The sequence below is a fragment of the Elgaria multicarinata genome, chromosome 4, assembly GCF_023053635.1.
Source record: "Elgaria multicarinata webbii isolate HBS135686 ecotype San Diego chromosome 4, rElgMul1.1.pri, whole genome shotgun sequence".
Taxonomy (NCBI): Eukaryota; Metazoa; Chordata; class Lepidosauria; order Squamata; family Anguidae; genus Elgaria; species Elgaria multicarinata.
This window is the reverse complement of record NC_086174.1, coordinates 28330953-28352600: the sequence shown is the minus strand read 5'-3', so window position 1 is coordinate 28352600 and position 21648 is coordinate 28330953. Positions and strand designations below refer to the sequence as shown.

The following is a 21648-nucleotide window of genomic DNA, read 5'->3' as shown; positions in this document are numbered from 1 at the left end:
CTGCTTAATCCCCAATGTGTTGGAAAAGCTCCCATATTTATTTCATTATATCTCACCTTTCTTCCATGGAGCTCAAGGCAGCATGTACCATGTTCCTTGGCAGTTTTCTATCTGGATCCTGACCAGCCCCAGACTTGCTTCAAAAATGAACATCAGATGAATTTTTTGAATCCCCCCCTTAAAGCCCGTCCCATTTTGAGCCCATTATGAGATCTTCTGGTGGTGATTTCCAGTTTAATTGTGCTTCCTTTTGTTTGTCCTCAGTTTCCCACCATTCAACTTCATGGGATGATCCTGGGTTCTAGCATTGAGAGAGAGAGAGAGAGAGAGCTCCTTATCCACTTTTTCTGCACCATGCATAATTTTATATACCTCTATCAGCAAGGGTGTGGGCTGGTCCATGAAGTCACGAAGAGTTGGAAGTGACTGAACGAATAAACAACAAATCAGCAAGGTTGCGCCAACATATGCTTTCAGATCATGTTCCAGTACCAAGAATGTAAATAAATAGTATTTAAAACAGAGTTATATTTAGGCAGTTCCTCCCACAATATTATTACCGGAAAGTCCCACATAATCTGTGTCAATATGGCTTTCTCTTTGTTATATCGTCAGTATTTGTCTGAACTTGACATTTCCTGGCATTTTAAATGTGCCAGAGTCTAGTATACCCTAAAATAGTTTATATTTCAGAAGACTATGTCCAAAGATGAAAAGTGAAAAAACCTTCAAAGTTATTTCCGTTGTAGTATCAATCCCTGAATTCTCTAAGGGCACAGTCCTATGAGTTGTGGTTTCCTTGATCGTAAACCTCCGATCATGCAGTGCAAGAGGATGGGGGAAGTGGAGGTGAAAAATACATGTTTTTGCCTGTCTAGCTGGGGGGCTTCTGAGGGGGAAGGAAGCTGTCTGGAGAGGCCTCAGGTTAGCACATATCCTGGGTTCACCAGTCTCCTCCCGTCCCTGTCCACCAGAATGCCCCTTTCTCTGAAGTAAAGTTCCCATCTTCAGCGAGTAGCCGGCGTGGTTCTTTCCACACCAGTTGTGAGGGGAAGGGAGGTCTGATTCCCCCCCTCCAAGGTTGGAATGCTGTCACCGATCTCAGATCGGAAAATCCAAAATATCCTATGACCCATCAGACACTGTTTAGGGGACATAGGATTTCTTAATTTAGGGGTCTCCAACATAATGGGTTTTTTTGGATTGGAGGGTACATGGAATTTTTAGAGAGTGTCATATATTCTCTCACAAAATGGCTGGCATTTATTTTATGAGTAAACCAGCAAGACCAGTCACAATATACTCATTTTCCAGAAAGAAAACTGGTGAGACAAAAAGAAGAGTAATTTGGCCAAGAATCTAATCAGAAGGCAGTGGTGAGGTCTGAGTTCCAAAACACAAAAACACTGTTCTGAACCCAAATGACAATGACACCTTGCAGCATACTATCCTCCTGGTTAAAAAAACCCAAAACGTTTTAATTAAAAAAAAAATGTAATAAATACCATGAAAGTCAGGAGAGGCAGGGAACCTGGTGATCATCATGACAAATCCTGTTGAAGACCCAAGACCTAATTCTTCAAGAAAGGTAGCTTGGCTTCACCTTAGACGTTTATATGCAAAGTTATATTCCTATTAAAATGTGGAATAGATTCTATTAAAGCTACAAATCATGCAGCTTGGATATTGCACGTCTCTGGGTCAGCAGTCATCAAATGACATAATTGCATGTAACACCAACTCAGTTTTGCAGCAAAAATATATTTATTCTTCAGAGATCAAAAGCATGTATTAGGCCTCCTGAGAAATTAATTTCCATACTATAACTGAAAGAAATGAATGACTTCCAATCAATATACAGATCCAGGGTTTCTATATATTAGAGAAGCTAAATGTGTCGATGGATCAATGGACAGTACAACGCCACTTGCTAGACATGCAATGTCAATTTTATTTATTTATTTATTGAGTACTTATATTATGTTTTTCAGGGCAAAGTCCTCCCATGGCAGCTTGAAAAGGCAATTTAACACTTTTTTTATATTAAAAAACAACCAGTCCAATTACAAAACCTAAAAAATACAATAGTTTAAAGCAGTGTAAAACCTAATTCACAATACTTTTGAAGTTTGAAATAGATACATTTTACAGTCCATTTAAAAACCAACAAACACGTCATATTTTCATCTTTTGGGATAGAGTTACAAATATATGGGATCACTCCGGAAAAGTGTATTGCTTCCATATCTGAGGGAAGATTTAAATATGAAGATGCATGCTTCACTCTCACTGTGATGTATTAACTTCTATTAACCTGATTATCTCAAAGCTTTAGCAATAAAAAGGAAATATGGCATTGGCTAAACTAGGGAAATGATCATTTCATAATAAGGTTATTAACTGCAATTTCAAATATGCAATTGCTAGTCTGCAATTACAACCTCAAAAACAATGCCATCCAATGTTTTTCTATGCTTTTTATGTTTTTAAACTTTGTATATTTTGTTTTTTGTAAACTGCCCAGAGAGCTTCAGCTATAGAGCAGTATATAAATGAAATAAATAAATAAATAAATAAATAAATAAATAAAAATCTAAATATTTCATCAGATTTTATATTTATTTGGTATTCTAACTGTAACCCTTGGGTCGGTACCCAGGGCCGGGTTCTATGTCTAGGGGTTGTTTGTTTTTCCCTTAAGGTTAGCTCAGGCTCAAGCCCCCACCCAGGAAACCTGGGACACCAATTTAGAGATGTCTGAGTAGCAACCTCACCCACACACCTGAGGTATAAGTACTGGTATTTATTCAGTTTGACAACAAGCAACAAAAATAGAACATAGAAAACAACCTTTTGATTAACACATTTCCCTCCAAAGGTCTAGGTAGGCCGATGGAAGCCTGTGTCCTTTAGCCTTATTCACAACCCCAGGAGACAGTGAATGAATAGGGATCCTCCAGGCATGCAATAAGGTGGATGGTAGGTGGCAGCCACAGGAACTGGGGTGCGCTGCAAAGAGAGCTGATCCAGCAAGCCCAAACCAGGAACCACTTCCAACACTAACCATGTCAAAGTTCAGCTCCTCCTTCTGCAGCAAGAGACTGTTGCATGCGCAACACTATATGCAAAAGAGCTCCTTCATGTTAGGGCATGTTTTCCCTGCTCCCCCCCACTGGGTGGCATGTACTCATTTCTCTACTGCTTTACATAACCACCAAACCATATATATATTAGGCAACACAGCTATCTTAATAAAATGTATTGTTCCCCCACAAGGAATAACTTTATGTGTGTATGTTCTGTGTTTTAAATTTTTAAATTTTGTATACTTGTTTTTAATCTCAATTTTAGAATTTCTGTAAACCGCCCAGAGAGCTCTGGCTATGGGGGTGGTATATAAGTGTAATAAATACATATCGAAGTTTGGTTGTATATCTTTTATCAGAAAAGCAAGGCTCATCACTAGCATAGTAGTATCTGCAGTTATTATAAAGCTGAAATATTTAATTTAATAATAAACTATAGGGTAGAACCCAATGCTGCCAATCCACTAGTGGAGCTGGCCACTGATTCTTGTCCATGCATGGCCAGCCCCGCCAATTCCAGGCTGTCCCTACTGCTTGTGAAACAACAATTTCGTGCTTTCAGAGGCTCATTTGTGGAAAGGGGCTGGTTGGCAAAGCTCCCTTATGTGATCTCTGCCAACCTGCTCCCTTCCAGGAATGAGTATTTCCACTTTTTTTGTCTTGCCTCAGGACGCACTAAATCGCTGTTCCTGATGTGATAGGGGCTGCTTGTGAACCAGAATTGGTAGGGCTGTTAATTTGTGCAAGGGCTTCATTGGATCCTGCCCATAAAGCCCAAAATTGCCTAGAACTAGGTTATTTGAAGGCCTGCCTTCACTCATGTGAACCTACCTAGGCTGTAGGATCAGTTTGAGAGGCCCTGCTTTCTGACTCATCAGTAGTGAAAATTGGTTAGCGGATACCCGCAACAAAGCCCTTTTAATGATGGCCCCATACTTTTAGAGTTCTTTATCCCCATGTTCGTTTTTTGTTGTTTTATGATGCTATTGTGAGCTGCCTTGAAAACAGTAAGAATAAATAAATGGCAAAATATTAATTTGAAATGGCCACTGAGTATTTATTTATTTATTTATTTATTACATTTCTATACTGCCATCTTGGCCCTGTGGGGAAGAAGAAGGACCGAGGGGACAGGAGCAGGCAGAAGTAACATCGGGCCCTGCTCCTGCTGGACTCTTCCCCCCCCCACAGGGCAAACTGCCATCTTGGCCCTGTGGGGAAGAAGAAGGACCGAGGGGACAGGAGCAGGCAGAAGTAACATCGGGGCCTGCTCCTGCTGGACTCTTCCCCCCCCCCCAGGGCAAACTGCCATCTTGGCCCTGTGGGGAAGAAGAAGGACTGAGGGGACAGGAGCAGGCAGAAGAAACATCGGGGCCTGCTCCTGCTGGACTCTTCCACCCCCCCCCCCACAGGGCAAACTGCCATCTTGGCCCTGTGGGGAAGAAGAAGGACCGAGGGGACAGGAGCAGGCAGAAGTAACATCGGGGCCTGCTCCTGCTGGACTCTCTCTCTCTCTCTCTTTCTTTCTCTCTCCTCCCTCCTTGACTCCTTTTCCTTGTGTGTCATGTCTTTATTAGATTGTAAGCCTGAGGGCAGGGACTGTCTTTTTTGCTAAGTGTAAGCCGCTCCGAGAGCCTTTTTTGGCTGAGGAGCGGGGTATAAGTATGATAAATAAATAAATAATAAATAAATAAATACCGCCCAATAGCTGGAGCTCTCTGGGCGGTTCACAAAAATCAAAACCATTCAAAGTATAAAACAACAGTATAAAACCATAATATAAAATACAATATAAAAGCTCAACCAGATAAAAACAGCAGCAATGCAAAATTACAAATTTAAAACCATGTTATTTAAAATTTATAGATTGTTAAAATGTTGGGAGAATAAAAAGGTCTTCACCTGGCGTCTAAAAGCATATAATGTAGGTGCCAAGTGAACCTCCTTAGGGAGCTCATTCCACAGCCGGGGTGCCACAGCAGAGAAGGCCCTCCTCCTGGTACTTACTTTTCTGGTACTTACTTTTCTGGTAGCATTTACTTTTCTGCATATTTTCAGTCAGCATGAATTTTGATGTCTTCCAACTAATTTACCTGAACACGGGACAAATTTGTCAATAATTCCAATATTCTCAATATTTAATATTTAACCTACACCACCTGCACATAACTGCATTTTTATACTCCTCCCAAGCACAATTATAAGATTATGAAATATAAATTTATCGAATTTTGGAAGCAGATTAAGAAGAATCTGTAGTAATAAAAGAGGATGTCTGTCTGTCTGTCAGCATCATAGCTCTGAGAAATCCAGACACCTGAAATTTGGCAAGGATACTAATTGGGCCCTAGGGATGTGCACCTTAGGGATATTTGATTTGTAAAACACAACAATTAATGTTAAGTTACATAGTTCTCTGTGACGCGTACAGTATCATTTTCAGTCAGTAGTTGGCAAACTTTCCTAGTCAGCACATAGCTTTGCAGTCGATACCATCTGAAGCCATGGGGGAGTACTCTGATGTACAGAGTTATACAGCTGTCCCCTTCCACCTGTTGTGGAGAACTCCCCTCAGCGGAATGGAGTGGGAAGATCCCTGCTTCAGGAGCCAATTGGGTCGCACCACGCCAGGGGCCATGCCTAGGGGTGCCAATGGCTGTGGCTCGAGTCAGATGGGGCAGGCACAATGTGCCAAATTCTGTCAGCTGTGTAACTTTGCATCAGGCCTAGAGAGAACATCCTTTGTGAAAAAAATTAACCCTCTCATGTCACAAAGCCTTGGTTGTAGCAAAGTAACCCCCTGCTGTAGGGAAGACCCCCCCCCCTCAGGGGAAGGCAGAGGGCATACCTTGGAGTTCTGGAGGCTGTGGCATCTCTCACAGATGAGCAGAACAATGTGCTCAACTCAGAGCTATGTAAACTTTGCTTAAAAGGCTTTGCTGTATCCTACTAAGTGCTATTCCAGCCCATGCGAAGCAGGGTCTGTTCGTTAGAGTTAAATAAAGCAAGACAGAGCAGGTCAGGCTCTCTCTTGAACTATAAAGATTAGATTTATGTAATATACCATAAACCTTTATCCACAGTTTAGGACAAGTATACAATATTTCAAACCTTTTAATATATAAAGGAGGAAAAATAAACTGAAGAGCAACAATTTTCTACTTCCAATTTATCAAATGCCTTATTGACATCGAATGATGATATGACCCAGGATTTATGTTGCAAACAGATTTCCAACCTATCAATTGACATACTAATTTGATCTGAACTGTAGTTGCTGTAAATCCCTTCTGCTCTCGCTAAATGAAATCCATTTATAAATGGCATTCTTATGAAATTTCAGAACAATAATAACAATTGAATCAAAAGAAGACGCTGAAAGAGTTTTGGAGCAGTTGAGCATTGAAGATGTTGATGCTACTCCCATTTATTTATTTATTTATTTATTTATTTATTTATTACATTTTTATACCGCCCAATAGCCGAAGCTCTATTGGAATCTTAAATGTGATAGGCCAGACAATAACATCTGTTCAGCAAGAAACCAGAGGAACTGGTAGAGAATCACTTAACTTTGAATTATAATAAGCAGAGAGCTAGGTAATAATAATAAAAAAATATAAAGTTGGGAGAGCTTCTGTTTTTGCATTTAGTGGCTGGGTCCCCATGTCCTGGAAGGCAGTGTTCTGATACTTAGGTGATGCCCTATAGCAGAGCTGAAAGGTGTCCAGGATCAGGACTTATTTATTATTATTAAAATAGCACCATCAATGTAGTTCAGTGGCAGGACGCATGCTTTGCATGCAGAATGCCCAAAATCATAGGGATGCTTGAAGAATTGGTTCTTCTCTATCTGATACAAACTGACTTGATCTGCATGGCCCGGATTAATATGTGTATCGGAATGCAGTTAATGCTTTTCAGAATTTTGCAAAGTAGTCCTCAGTTAAAAAAATGTAACAAAATGTATATTAAAATACACGTCATGATAAGATATGTGTATAAATGTGTGCTTTAAAAGAAAATAATTTTAGAAATGCATGTTTTATGAGAAAATTCTCCCAAAATATGTCTTTTACACAAATAATCCACACAAACTCCACACACAGATGCTGCCCTCCCTGGATCTGGCGATTGCTGCACGCGCTGCTTCTGGCCACTTTCATACAATGGGCTGGCACTATAAAAGACATGGGCAAAAGACTTGGAACCAGACAACATGGGCAGCAGGGCAGGCAGTGTGTGGATGGTTTGATCTAGTGGAGCCAGACAGATAGCCAACTCAGCTTCATGCAGCGTCTCCTTCTGGCATTTCTTTTTCTTTGTTGAGTTTCTCCTCCTCTACTGCCGGAGCTGCCGCTCACCCAGCCAGTGTAATAAGTGAATAAGGCAGCCAACTCAACTCCTTATTGCTGCTACATGCAGTGGTAAATGATGCTCAGGCCAGGTCAGGAAGCATTGGTTGAGCAATGCAGCTATCTCTGGCTGGGGGGCTCTTGCACACATATTCCACACACTCCTGTTGCACTACATATGGGTGCATTTCTACACATGCACCTTTTTTGTAAAAAAGAAAGTGTAACACAACTGGCTTTAAGGCCTTAGCTAGACCTAAGGATTATCCCAGGTAAATGGAGGGGCCGTCCCTACCTGCTCCCAGGATCCCCTGTGTGTCATTTGGATGTACAGGGATGATCCTGGGACAATCCCAGGATATAGGCCTGGTCTAGCCATGACCTAAGATTCCTTATCTAGCAGAAGGAGACCAGAAACTCTAAAACCAGCCAGGTCAAAAGTTTTTTTTAGACAACTGGCAATCCTATCTCATGCTTGGATATTTGTTTCTACATATTTATTTACTGTATTTCTATACCTTCTAATACCTAAAGTTATCTGAGCAGTGTGTAATACATTAAAATAAAAAATGAAAATATTGAAACAAATAATAAAAGCCAGAGCAGAGTAAAACCAAGATAAAATCAGAAGCAAAGAATAAAACAGTTGTAGCACATAAAACCAAATTAAACCATGTACATTGATGGTGCTATATAAATAATAATAATAATAAAACCACCAGCAGAATAAAGTATTAAAAGCACTAAAAAAACAAACCAACCCACGGTTCTTAAAATGCTTGGGAAAATAAAAAGGTCTTTACTTGATGCCCCAAAGTAAGCCTCTCTGGAGAGAGCATCTTAGAAATGGGGCACCACCATTGTAAAGGGCTTCTTTCTTGTAGACACCTGCCTGACTTCATTTAGTGGGAGCACCTGGAGGAGGTCCTCAGATGATATTCTTAAAGTCTGAGGTAAATGGCTAACTGTTTCTTGTGATGGTTGGCTCAGGAGGCTGCCTCTCCATTCAGAAGCAGGTGCAGGTTGTCTTTACTCTAGGGCCTACGAATTCACACAGCACCTGCATTATGGCTTGTGGGGAAAACACTTCCCTGAGGGAGAAGATTCTGTTGCTTCTCTTTGCAGTGAATTTGGGCAGAAAAAACCCTTTTTGGTTGGTGCTCTCCAAGCTCCCCTCCCACAACCTGAATTTATTTTTCCTTACAACCTTTTAGTCACTGAAACTATGTCTGCCACAGAGAGGCGGCTAGCATCCTAGCAGGGGTTACATGAGCATTTGATTGCCTGTTATTAGAATGGAATTAAGATGAGTTTATTTTGAATAAGCTTCTTCAAGTCTGTTTTGAAAACATGCATTTAAGAGAGGTTTATCCAGAGTAAGATGGTGCTATTTCTGAAGGTCTTTGTCCTTTCCTTTTTCTTAAGAATCTAACTCCCTCATTAAGTATTATTCGAAAGTAACTATTATATTTAGATCAGTACTTCTCAAACTTTATTTTTTATCCATGGACCACTAGAAAATTGCTGAGGGTTTCAGTGGACACTTAATACACTTTTTTGGGTACTACAAATCAAAGCACATATATAACTGATATTGTAATAACATCTTTTTTCTTCAGCACTGGCATAATTCTCAAAACCACTATCATTATGAAAAACATGGGCCCTTAAGAGGTCAGGTCACTGAGAAGGGCCCTTTAATTGGTAAATATTTAGGGAGCAGTTAATAGACCAACCTAGCAATATATTATGAAATCACAGGCTCTGTCTTTTTGATGATCAACCTGGCCAGAAAGGCCTCACTCTTCATCACTAGAAATAAAAATCAAGTGCCAGGATTGTTCTTGACTGTTCCACAACCTTTCTGTGGATCTCTTGAATAGAGCTTGTGGCCCACCAGTGGTCTGCAGACGTTAGTTCGATGGACTTTGGTTTAGATCATTTCCTTCCTTCCTTGCAAGACATTGCTCACGTACACGCACTTAAATCCACTTGCCGTTTAGTGCATTCATGGTCATTGCTAGCTATCACTCATGATAACTATATATTATCTCCAGTATTTAGAAGCAGAATGTCTCTCAATACCAGTTGCTGGAAATGCAACTGGGATACCTCGTGGAGACCATATATCACTGGTTTTAAAATCTTTACACTGGCTGCCAATTCTTTCTGGGCAAAACTATGAAGTACTGGTTCTTACCTTTAAAGCTCTACATGGTCTATAGCCAAGGTTGTGTTCCAGCCCGCCAGGTAAGGTCCTCACGACTGTCTAATGTGAGTTTGGCGGCCACCTGCGAGACGACCTTTTCCTTTGCTGCTTCTTAGCTGTGGAATGACCTGGTGGTTGAAATGCGCCTGCTGAGTTCTTTGAATGTCTTTAAGCAGGCATTAAAGACTCTATTATCCTGGCACGCCTTCCCTTTTTAGAATCTTACTACTGACCATTATATATTGTTTTTATGTTGTATGATTTTGTTGATTTATCTTTTAAAATTGTTTTTAACATTTTTATGCTGCCTGTGGTTTTGTTTTATTGATTGTTTTATCTTGTTTACATTTTTTAAACTTCGTATGTCCCCGAGGGCATTCTGCATATAGATGAGATAGAATAACAACAATAATAACAACTGTCAGGCTGCTATTGATCTCCTGTTGTGGGCTTCCCAAAGGTGTTTGGTTGATCACTGTTTATGTTTTTATGTTCTCATGTTTTAAAATATCAGTGATTTAACTGAATTTTCCAAATTCTGAACTTGGCTGACTGATCTGTTTTTCTGTCCTCATTGCAAGAAGGTATTAACACTTTATTCTTTTTTATTGCCCACATAGGGGGAAATGCAGTGTTGCTCTTCTGAACGAAACTGAATCTGTATTGTCGTATCTCGCTAAAGAGGTAATGCCACATTTTAATAGGATGAATTCATCAAAGTATCAATCGCCTTTTACACATAATTTCTCAAGCATTGCATTTTTACAACACTTTTAAAATAAATATCTGGTTTTGCTAAATAGTGTATGTTAGTAGATAAAATAAAAATGCTTGTATGTGAGTGTTTTAAACCATTGTCTGGCATGATTGTTCAGGATCCTGAATTATTGATGATTTATTCTAATAATACTGAAAACATTCATTTGATTTTCAGCCAAAATTTTGCAAATGAAACTAGAAATGCTCTCTCATTCTACTGCCTTAGGCTGATACTACTACCTGATTCTTCTGTTATTAGGTAGCGGTGATATAGAGCTAAATTTTAACATGTTGGAATTCTGCACGACGATCACTGGCAGCAATTAAATTATTTAAGTTAAGTGCATGAATTCTATCCCTTCTTTATTTAAACCTCCACTGGGTTAAACTAAATATTGGAAACTTAGAATCCCTACCCAGTCCTTAGGATCAAAGTAAAGCAATCCTGCTCCTGTTATAGAAGATAGATTGTTTATTAAACCTGCTGAAAAATAATTGCTTTTGCTATTTAAAAGTTTATTACTAAAAGTTGCAGTACAAAAAAAAGTTTCAGTGTTGAGGGTTCGTGATTGATGATTGATTGATGGGATTTCTATACCACCCAAGAGTCAAAGCTCGCTGGGCTGTTCACAAAAATTACAGCAGAATCCTGTTTGTGTCTCTTCTGAAATAAGCCCCATGGAATGCAATGGGACTTACTCCTGGGTAAGTGTATCTAGGAATGCAGCCTAAGTTGGCAGAAGTATGTGTTAGCTCTTCTTAATCAAAACTTTGGATAAAAATTAGCCCTTCATGCAAATTTTCATTAAATTCAGAACAGCTACTTTGTACGCATTATACAACTAATTATTTTATTACTTCAGAATAGACAGCAAAACATGCAATATTTATAATAACAATTGAACTTATAATAACCGCCCAGAGAGCTCCGGCTATTGGGCGGTATAGAAATGTAATAAATAAATAAATAAATAAATAAATAAACTTATGGTTCTTTCTTTGGCTTGTCAGGGGAGAGAGAAGCCATAGTTCATGGTTTGCACATAACATTAACCAAACCATGGTTTGTTAAGTTGCGCCCACTTGCAGCAGGAGTGATCAGTCAGTATTGATGAGGACGCTGTCTTGTTCTGGGTTATCCTTGCATACGAACTGGGACATTGTCTAGACTGACAAACAGCAGCTCTCTAGGGTTTCCAATGGATTTTTACTCAGCCCTTCCTAGAAATGCTGGGGATGGGGGGAAAAAGTTATTTTTGTCATTGGCCCCGTTCAGACAACACGCTAAACCATGCTGCTTAACCACAAAATGGTTAACGGAATACAATATATGTTTCTTGCCCTTTTTTTTTAAAGGATACTTTCTTCTATTCACTGGTATATGATCCATCACTGAAAACTCTTCTCGCAGACAAAGGGGAAATCAGAGTGGGACCCAGGTATCAAGCAGATGTACCAGATATGCTCTCAGAAGGTAAGCATGTTTTATTTGTGATTTGGAATGTCAGTTTTTATTGTAATCCTGTGCTCTTTGATGCAGTTTCACATGTTCACGTTATCAAGTATGACTGGGGTTATAGGAATGCCATAATATGTGTACTCTCAAGCAGACAGAAGTTGAAACCAATGGTGCCATGTTAGTGACAGAACTGCTTCTGCAGAAATGATGCTCCTCTTGAGGAAGATGCGAGGGGGCTCTACTATCTCTTTGACTGCACAATCCAACGCACAACAACCACTGAATTGGCAACTTTGGAGAATTGCACATGCCCTTTGCAAGTGATGGCAATAGACTGAAAGCTTGCCCCATCTCCACCCAGAGCCATTGGCTGTTTCTACACCTGCCTTTTCCCCCAGGATTGTCTCTGGATTGTTCCTGGGCATCCAAATGCCACACAGGGGATCCCAGGAGCAGGCAGGGATGATCCTTCCATTTTCCTGGGATAAGCCTTAGGTGTAGAAAGGGCAATTGGTTCCACTCAAGAGAGGAGAAATTAGGGTGAAATAGCATAACTCTATGGAATTATTGTTCAGTGTTTCAAGAAGTAATGTGACAGCAGTGTGACAAACAGACTTTGGCCACAGCTAGACCCCTGCCTGAACACTGGATCCCCTGTGTGTCACCTAGATGAACAAGTTTGACCCCTGGACAATCCAGGGATAAACCTTAGGTCTAGCTTTGGCCTTCATTTCTTCTGAGAAGATTTTTCAAATGTGCTCTTTCTTAAATAACCTTCAACATCAAAGCAAAGAAGAAGAAGATATCTATAGTAACTGGTCTGTTTGATGGTATCCTTGCTATAAGAGCAGGTCATGGAACATTGTGAAGATAATTGCTTGCTTATCTCCCAAGATTTAACTGGCCTTTTAAAAATGCCATAAAACTTTTATTACATGGTAACATCCCATGTGATTTATACCATTAGACCCCTTGTTTCTTATTTTACACATATTTGAAGACTGAATTCAATGTCATTTTTTTCTCATTAAGGCTTTCATAGTAGTATAAACAGAACAATTTCCTAAGATGGCAAATGGGACAAGCTGATGGCAATAAGCCAAATATTGCTGCTCTGTACAAGCTCGTAAATCATCTGGGGCAAGTAAGATTTGTCTTTGGTAACTAGGCAGAGACGTTATACAAACTGGTTTTTTGGGTTGTATATATCTACATCTATATATGTGTGTGTGGGCGGGCTCATCTACACCAAGCAGGATATTCCACTATGAAAGTGGTTTGAAAGCGGTTTATAAAAGGCAGGAGCCACACTACTGCTTTATAGTGGTATTGAAGTGCACTGACAACTGTTGGGGCCCATTGACACATACCATATACTGCTTTCATACCACTTTCTTAGTGTTATATCCTGCTTGGTGTGGATGTGTCATGGGCCCCAACAGTTGTCAGTGCACTTCAATATCACTGTAAAGCAGTAGTGTGGCTTTCATACTGCTTTCATAATGGAATGTCCTACTTGGTGTAGATGAGCCCTGTGTGTTCAGAAAGGCAGGCTAATACAGATGAAGAGAAACTCTTACATTTTGTGCATCTATTGGCAAGGCTGTTTCTGTAGGTTGTGATGTAAGAAAGGAAGTTAAGGGTCTAAATAAATGTAATGTTAAATGTGTCACTTGTAGTGATATCAGTTTAAAAAATAAAAAGGCATACAAAATTATACATGGTATGGGGAATGTGGATAGGGAGATTTTTTTCTCCCTCTCTCATAATACTAGAACCTGTATCTGTCCTGAATCTCCCACCCATGAAGCTGATTGGTGGAAGGTTCAGAACAGATAAAAGGAAGTACTTCTTCACACAGTGCATAGTTAAACTGTGGTATTTGCTCCCATAAGATGTAGTGATGGCCACCAATTTGGACTTCAAAAGGGCTTAGAAAAATTCCTGGAGGAGAAAGCTAGCAGTGGGCCTGTTCAGGCAACATGCTAAGCCGTGGTTAAGCCAACTAACCCTTTTGCACAACACACTAAGGCAGGAGCCACACTACTGCTTTATAGTGGTCTTGAAGTGCACTGACAACTGTTGGGGTCCATGACACATACCATATACCACTTTCATAGTGTTATATCCTGCTTGGTGTAGATGTGTCATGGGCCCCACCAGCTGTCAGTGCACTTCATTACCACTATAAAGCAGTAGTGTAGATCCTGCAGTGCACTTCAATACTGCTATAAAGCAGTAGTGTGGTTCCTGCCTTTGGGTTTAGCTCAAAATGCTTAACTACTGTGGCTTAGCATGTCATCTGAACAGGGTCAATAGCTACTAGTCCTGATGGCTATGTGCTACCTCTAGTAGCAGAAGAATAAGCCTATGTGCACCTGTTGTTGGAGAGAGTGCTGATGCACTTGTGTCCTGCTTGTGGATTCCTGGTCAACAGTTGGTTGGCCACTGTGTGAACAGAATGCTGGACTATATGGACCATGGATCTGATCCAGCATGGCTCATCTTAAACCAAGTGCAGGGAAAACCAATCCATATTGGAACCACAGCATATGAATACATTTCTTCCCTCACCTACTGCAGTCCTGAAGAAAATTGTTCCCCCACGCCCCACTGTGCAGCAAATAGTGGTAGAAAAAAAGCTCCAATGGGAGCATTTATTCTATTGCTGTTTGTAGCATGGGGAATGCATTTTTTTTTAAGCATCATTGTGAGGGAGGGAACGGTTAGCTCTCCTTTCCTTGCACACGGTGGACCTGATCCAGAACTGGCTTTCTGTGCTTGGTTTTTTTTTAACCACTTACGTTGCTGCAATTTATGATGCCATCTTATGCATGTTTAGACAGAACAAAGTGCTACAACTCCCAGCATTCCTCAGCCAGCGTCTAACATTACAGTGGAGGGGGGGGGGAAAGGCTTTATTAGTGTGTGGCCCCATTCAGACAACAAGCTAAACCATGCTGCTTAACCACAAAATGGTAAACGGAATGCAGAATGCATTCCGTTAACCATTTTGTGGTTAAGCAGCATGGGTTTAGCTTGTTGTCTGAACGGGGTCATTGTGTGTGTGTGTGGCCCCAGCACATGAGGCACTATACTGGTTCTAATAGACCTAACTTTTAAAACAGACAAAGTTTTGGAAAATTAGTATTGCCAAATACGGAGATGAAGGTTGCACAGAGGAAATGACAGAGAAGGAAATAAGGAGGCTATACGGACAGAGGCACTTCAGTACTGGTGCAAATTGTTCCACAGGGACAAAGAACGGGTAGAATTATATGTTATAGAGGATCCATTTTACGGTGAAAATAGAAACTGTTATTAAGTGAATTATTCGTTCATTTAACCTGGAAAAGCAAAGCTCAAGAGTCTGAGACCTTGCATATCATTCCCCATTTCTAGTAGTCTGCGTCTCCCTAATGCTGCTTTGTGTTCTTTTCTTCAAGATAAATTAGTGGAAATAAAGTTGGGAGACAAGTAGTCTACCCACAATCTAGCCACAAAGATGAAGATACGGATACATGAACTGCATAAGTACCAGGGGCTAATTGCTTTTTGTTCCAAGGGCAGATGACAATGCATTCAAGGGAAAGTTTTAAGGGTCTGTTGAAAGCAATTTGTATGTTGAATCAGTGATTAAGAAGCGAGCGTCTGTAAGCTATTAAGTTGGCGTCTATCTTCTAAGTATATTGCTACAGGCCTCTTTGACTGGTGTTGAAGCAGAAACAAATTGAATGCAGTTTCACGGTCACACAATGTGTACAGTTGATAATTTTTCAGAGAGTTGAATATGATATAATAGACCCAGTTCAGGTGTCACCACCAAAACATGGTTTGGCAGGCAGGACCAGCCTCATACTTGTCCAGTTTCACTTGTCATTCACCTGTCATAAACTTATCACAATGTCTGAATAAGGAAAACAGTGATCACTGCAAACCATAGTTTCCTTCCAAACAAGAATCATAAACCCAGTTCTAACTGGTTTTCAATTGTGGTTTGGAATTCTACGGTTTGCGGTAATCATAAGTTTGTCCAATTCAGATGTCATTCCAAACTGTTGTTATTGCAAACCAGGAAGACAGGGAAGGAATCTAAGTATGTGTTGTGTAGGAGGGAACACATGAACCCAAGACACGGCCAAATTATGGTTTCAAAATACTTACCAATGTGGGGAAAAGTTGGCAGCTGCTATAGCAGCACAACCCAGTGTTCCTCTTTTTCACTAGCCCTTTAAGTTTGTTAAGCTAAAATAAAATTAAAAAATAAATAAAAAATAAATAAATAGATTAAAATAAAATTATCCAAATAATGATCTCCCTCTATGCTGGTTGCTGATTCTGGGCTTCATCACAATTACATTGTAGAGTAGTCTACTTCATGTTTTTGAAGGGGAAAAACAGAATTACAATCCATTGCTAGGTTCCTAGACAGCAGACATTAGTAGACATCCATGCTACATTTTTGATATGTTTTAGATACCATTGAGCTAAATTTCTTTCTTTCTTTCTTTCTTTCTTTCTTTCTTTCTTTCTTTCTTTCACTTACATACCGCCTCCATAGCCAGAGCTCTCTGGGTGGTTTACAGAAATTCTAAAATTGAGATAAAGACAAGTATGCAAAATTTAAAATTTTAAAACACAGAACATACACACATAAAGTATTAAAAACCATTAAAAAACTAAACATGTGGGTGATTAAGGTGTGCTGCCATATGCCTGGGAAAAGAGGAAAGTCTTAACCTAGTGCCAGAAAGATAGCAGCGTTGGCGCCAGGCGAGCCTCGTCAGGGAGATCGTTCCATAGTCGGGGCCACCACTGAAAAGGCCCTGTCCCTCGTTGCCACACTCCGAGCCTCTCTTGGAGTAGGCACCCGGAGGAGGACCTTAGATGTTGAATGTAGTGACTGGGTATATTCACGTCGGGAGAGGCGTTCCGTCAGGTATTGTGGTCCCAAGACTGCTAAAGCAGTCTTCCAACCTGGTGCCCTCCAGATATGTTGCTATCATCCCCAGTGTAGAATTGGTTTTATAGCAATAGCTGTTAAGTATTCAACAGATGATTTTCATTTGGACGTAGATTATTTTATAATTTCTTATTGCACCTCAAAGTTTAATGTACGTAATTCATTATGTATGTGCGTGTTATAGGTGCGTGTGAATACATGTTTACTATAAATATAAGACAAGTAGGAAGAACAAGATTGTGATTAATACTAGAAGGAGTTGCTAAGATCAACTCCTTATCATCAACTCAGGCTGATATGCTAGCGGCACCCATATCTGTAAAGGATTGACCTAGCCGAAGTTAGCCATGCACTTGTGGCATTCAGATTATACTACTGTAATGCCCCCAACACAGGGCTGCCTTTGAAGGTGGTTTGGAAAGTTCAGTTGGCACAGAATGAAGCTGCTCAGGTGTTGGTGGGGTTTATTCCAAATAGCTTTTTCTTGAAAGTATATCATGTTGCTGCAATGCTATTTTATTTATTTTAATGATATTATTAGTCTTGTTATTTACCGCTATTGCTGGGTTATTTGTATTGCTATTTTATTGCTACTGATATCCTCTGCTGTATTTATTTATTTATCCATTATATTTTTATACTGCCCAATAGCTGCTGCTCTTTGGGCTGTTCACAATATGCTGTCTTTTATGATGATGGTTTTGTTTTTAAATGTTGTGATTTTATGTTTATATAATGGAAGCTGCTTTGTGAGGCGCTGGTCCTTAAATGTGGCCTCAAAATATTTTAAAAGAGTCCACAAACAAGCAAACAAACATTTTTTAAAAAATGATCTACCTTTTTTCTTAGGAGAAGGAGATGACCGCGAACAGGCAAAGCTTGAAGTAAAAGTATGGGATCCAGATAGCCATCTCACGGATCATCAGATTGACCAGTTTTTAGTAGTAGCACGGTAAGATTGGCATGCTCATTTCCTCCCTAAAAATAAAGGGCACTATCCAAGCAAAACTAAGCATTTTAACTCACATTTTCAATGGGAGAGAGCAGCATATGCTTAAATCCCTTCCATTGAAATCAGTAGACATCGGCCACAGCTAGACCTAAGGTTTATCCTGGGATCATCCAGGGTTCGCCCCTGCCTGAGCACTGGTTGCCCTGTGTGTCACCTAGATGAACAGGTTTGACCCCTGGACGATCCAGGGATAAACCTTAGGTCTAGCTATGGCCTTAATTTGGCTTGACTATATCCAAATAACACTGCTTTATTTAAATGTTGTGGATTGTGACTTTTAACAATTTTCTCTCATTTCTATGAGTCTCATTCTTCTTGCGGTGTAGTAAGGAAACAATTAGACTTTGCATAATACATTTGCCATTTAGAATAAATTATATCTCAGCAGGATATGAGATTGGAATTCTTCCAAGCTTCATGCCTGAAAATCTTGGCAAACATTTCTGGAGAGCATAAATATTTCTCAGTTGTTTTTATTTTATATCCGATGATTTTTTTATTATTATTAGCAAATACTGACAAAATAATATATGCATTTACTGGGCTTAAAACATTGAGGTAGTTGCATATCTGTCTGAAATATATCTACGAACACAATGTAAAGGATTGAAATGAGAACCAAATTCCATTTAAGCAAGAGCTGTCTCGGTTTTTGTTTTTGTTCTTGTTTCTAATGGGGAAGGGAGCATAGCTCAGGAGAAGTGAAGAACTTTGCTTGAGGCCTTGGAGGGCCACATCCCAACAGAGGACGCAGTCCAGCAGGGGTGTAGACCTTTAGGCCCAGGGCCAGATCTCGCTCTCTGGGGTTCCCCAGAAGGCCACGCCCATCTTCCTCTGGCTCCACCCCCTTTCCCCAACCACTGTCAGGTTTCTCTGTCCCTCAGGCAGGCACTCATTCTGTCAAACTGACATGGGACACCCAAATCAGTGAGCCTTCTTTATTGCAGGAAAACTCACAGCAAAAGCTTAATAGTTACACACTTCAGAAATCATATACCTGGTGGATGATAGCTATAAGCTTCAAGCAATTCCAGAACAGTCAAAAGCTAATCACTATTACCATGACTGAGATTCCCATCAGTGTGGCTTCCCCATTGCCGTCTCTACAGTTCCAAACATAAGGGAAGGGTCAGTCCATACATGGGGTCTAAACCCGGACAAGAGAGGGGAAAGACTCCTGACAACCACCCGTCATTTGGTGGCTTCCCAGCTGTTGTGAAGTTTTTCTCCCATTCTAAAAGGTTGAAATGCTTCTCCTAAGAGCTTTAAGCTACATTTTTTCTCGTATTTTTGGCTATACCCCTTTTGCCTTCAGCTCCTGCCCACCACTGGAATCGGCCCCTGAGACCTTGTCTAAATTGGAATTCAGCCCCTGGGCTGAAAGAGCTTCTGACCCCCTGCAACAAGGGACTATATTTATGTTTCAGTTATATACTAACATTAATATTAAAGGGTTTGTCTCTGATGTCTTTTTGACTTGTGAAGTGGTTTCTTGATTCCACCCTTCCTCAACCTGGTGCCCTCCAGATGTGTTGGACTACAACTCCCATTATTGCCAGTCAGCCTGGCCATTGCTGACTGGGAGTGATAGGAGTTGGAATTCATCTGGAGGATAGCAGGATAGGGAAAGCTGCTTTATTTCCTTCCCTCCCCTAACCGCAACCTTCCCCCTCTCACAACCAATCAGAAAAGGAGAGAAAGCGGCTGATAAATACTTAGATGGCTTTTCTGCAACAGTGAATTTAAGGAAACTGATAAAAACAATATATCAAATTGGTATAACTATGCTTCTAATAAACAATTATACCAATTTGATATACCGTATTTCTTCAATTCTAAAACGCACTTTCCCCCCCATATAAACATCTCTAAAAACGGGGTGCGTCTTTGAATTGCGGGTGCATTTATTATTTCTTAGAATCAAAGCTTTTTTTCTGTTGGTGGTACCGAAATTAGTGTGCGTCTTACAATCGATGCCATCTTAGAATCGAAGAAATACAGTATTGCTTTTATCAGTTTCCTTAAACTTACTTTGTTTTCAGGTTTGGTTTTGGTTTAAGACAACACTTCTTCACATTTTGGTTTTCTGCAACAGTGCCAGTCATTTTATTGTGAAACCAGCTCAGCCAGTTGTATGCCTTCTATTTCCTTTCACATTTTCAATGTGTGTGTTCTTCGAAAAAATATAGTATGTTAAATTTTAAGCCCTAGTTGTCTCAGGGCTCATCTACACCAAGCAGAATATTCCATTATGAAAGCGGTATGAAAGCAGTATGTAAAAGGCAGGAGCCACACTACTGTTTTATAGCGGTATTGAAGTGCACTGACAACTGTTGGGGTCCATTGACACATACCATATATCGCTTTAATACCACTTTCATATCCTGCTTGGTGAAAATGAGCCCTCAGTAGCACCTCTGCTCTGTTTTCTCTAATTGGAAAATCTCATGCTTAAATGTTGCTTCCCTTGCAAATAAAGCCTTCCATCACTGTTCAGTTTTTAAATATGTATAATATTGATTTTCTGCAACCGTGTTATATGGAAGGAATGGAAGAGTCTTCACTGCAGGTAGCTTGTGGTCATTGTACTTCATTCCCAATCTCCACATTGTCACAAAGTATTCTGTAATACATTACTCGAAAGATATTTTCCCCTGCCCCCAGTTTTCTCTTGCTGTTTTCCAAGATGGTATTAGAAGTAGATACATTATTGTATTGTAGCACAGATATCTTAATTTACAAACAAATAATTGCTTTATTTTGCTTTGTGGTTGGAGTCTTAATGTGAAAAGAACCAACGTTGTTTTATTGATTTTAGTAATTTTCCTTGCAACAGCGAATTATGTGAAGAAAAGTAAACATTTTGCTCTGTATATTAATAGTATTATTTGCATGTGTTTTGACTTGCCAAAGGCTAACTTGTGAGCAGAGGCAAGATTCCAATCAGAGACTTCCTAATTTCTTGTTTAGTGAGAATAATTTTGTATTGCATCAAAAATAAACTAGGAATAACCAGTCATTTCACAAAAGCTACTACACAGTGAAGGCTGGTGGCTCCGATGTCAGTGGGGCAGTAAATCTCTTCTGAGTTTCAGTTATAACTATCCAGAATTCTAAAGGAGCTACCCAAGGTGCTAAACCCATTTTAGGGATAGGGTTCAGCACTTGAATATCTCCTTTAGAGTTCTGGCTGGTTCTGACCGAAAGGTCAATGAGAAAAAGAGGCGACTAGCTCTGGTGCTATGAAATGTCAAAAGAGGTTTCTTTATTTTTCTTATCCGAAATATTATTATTTTTTTTTTAAAAAAAGCTTTCAACCAAACTTGTACAATGCATAACGTTTCGGATCTGGAGATCCTTCGTCTGGAGCTGTACAAGGAAATTAATTACTTTTTGAAATCTTAATAGATATTTTTTACAAGACCGCAGTCGTGTTGTTTCTGTCTCCGTCAGCAGTCAAATTGTCCTATCACTTTCCCCCGCTTTTTCTCTCTTTTTTCACAACTGGTTCTGACCGAAACCCAGAATGGATCCACAACCACCAACTTCCCATGCTTTGCATCTGTATTCTTTTCCAAACATGGAGCTATCGTTCCTCCCCATTACGAGATGCACAAAAAGTACCTTGAAGGCAAAGGAGATTGTTCAGGTCCTGCTCCAAGTTCAGGTCCTGCTCCATGATCGCAGTGTCCTCTGGTGGGGCCCCTGATACGCACCCCCCTCACCCCGAACAAATGGGCTTACTGGGCCACAGTGCTCCTCTGATCAAAGCCTTTTAATGTGCCCAGGAGTCATGCTGGGGTTC

General features: G+C 40.1%; 1 protein-coding gene across 1 annotated transcript in view; it reads left to right on the top strand.

The window, feature by feature from the left end:
• MTA3 (metastasis associated 1 family member 3) overlaps positions 1–21648 on the top strand; it is a 155687-nt gene that overhangs the window by 45219 nt on the left and 88820 nt on the right. Inside the window, exons 5-7 of the mRNA XM_063124000.1 lie at positions 10271–10334; positions 11766–11883; positions 17681–17783. Coding sequence (XP_062980070.1) covers positions 10271–10334; positions 11766–11883; positions 17681–17783 — 285 coding nt within the window. The remainder of the gene's footprint in view (positions 1–10270; positions 10335–11765; positions 11884–17680; positions 17784–21648) is intronic.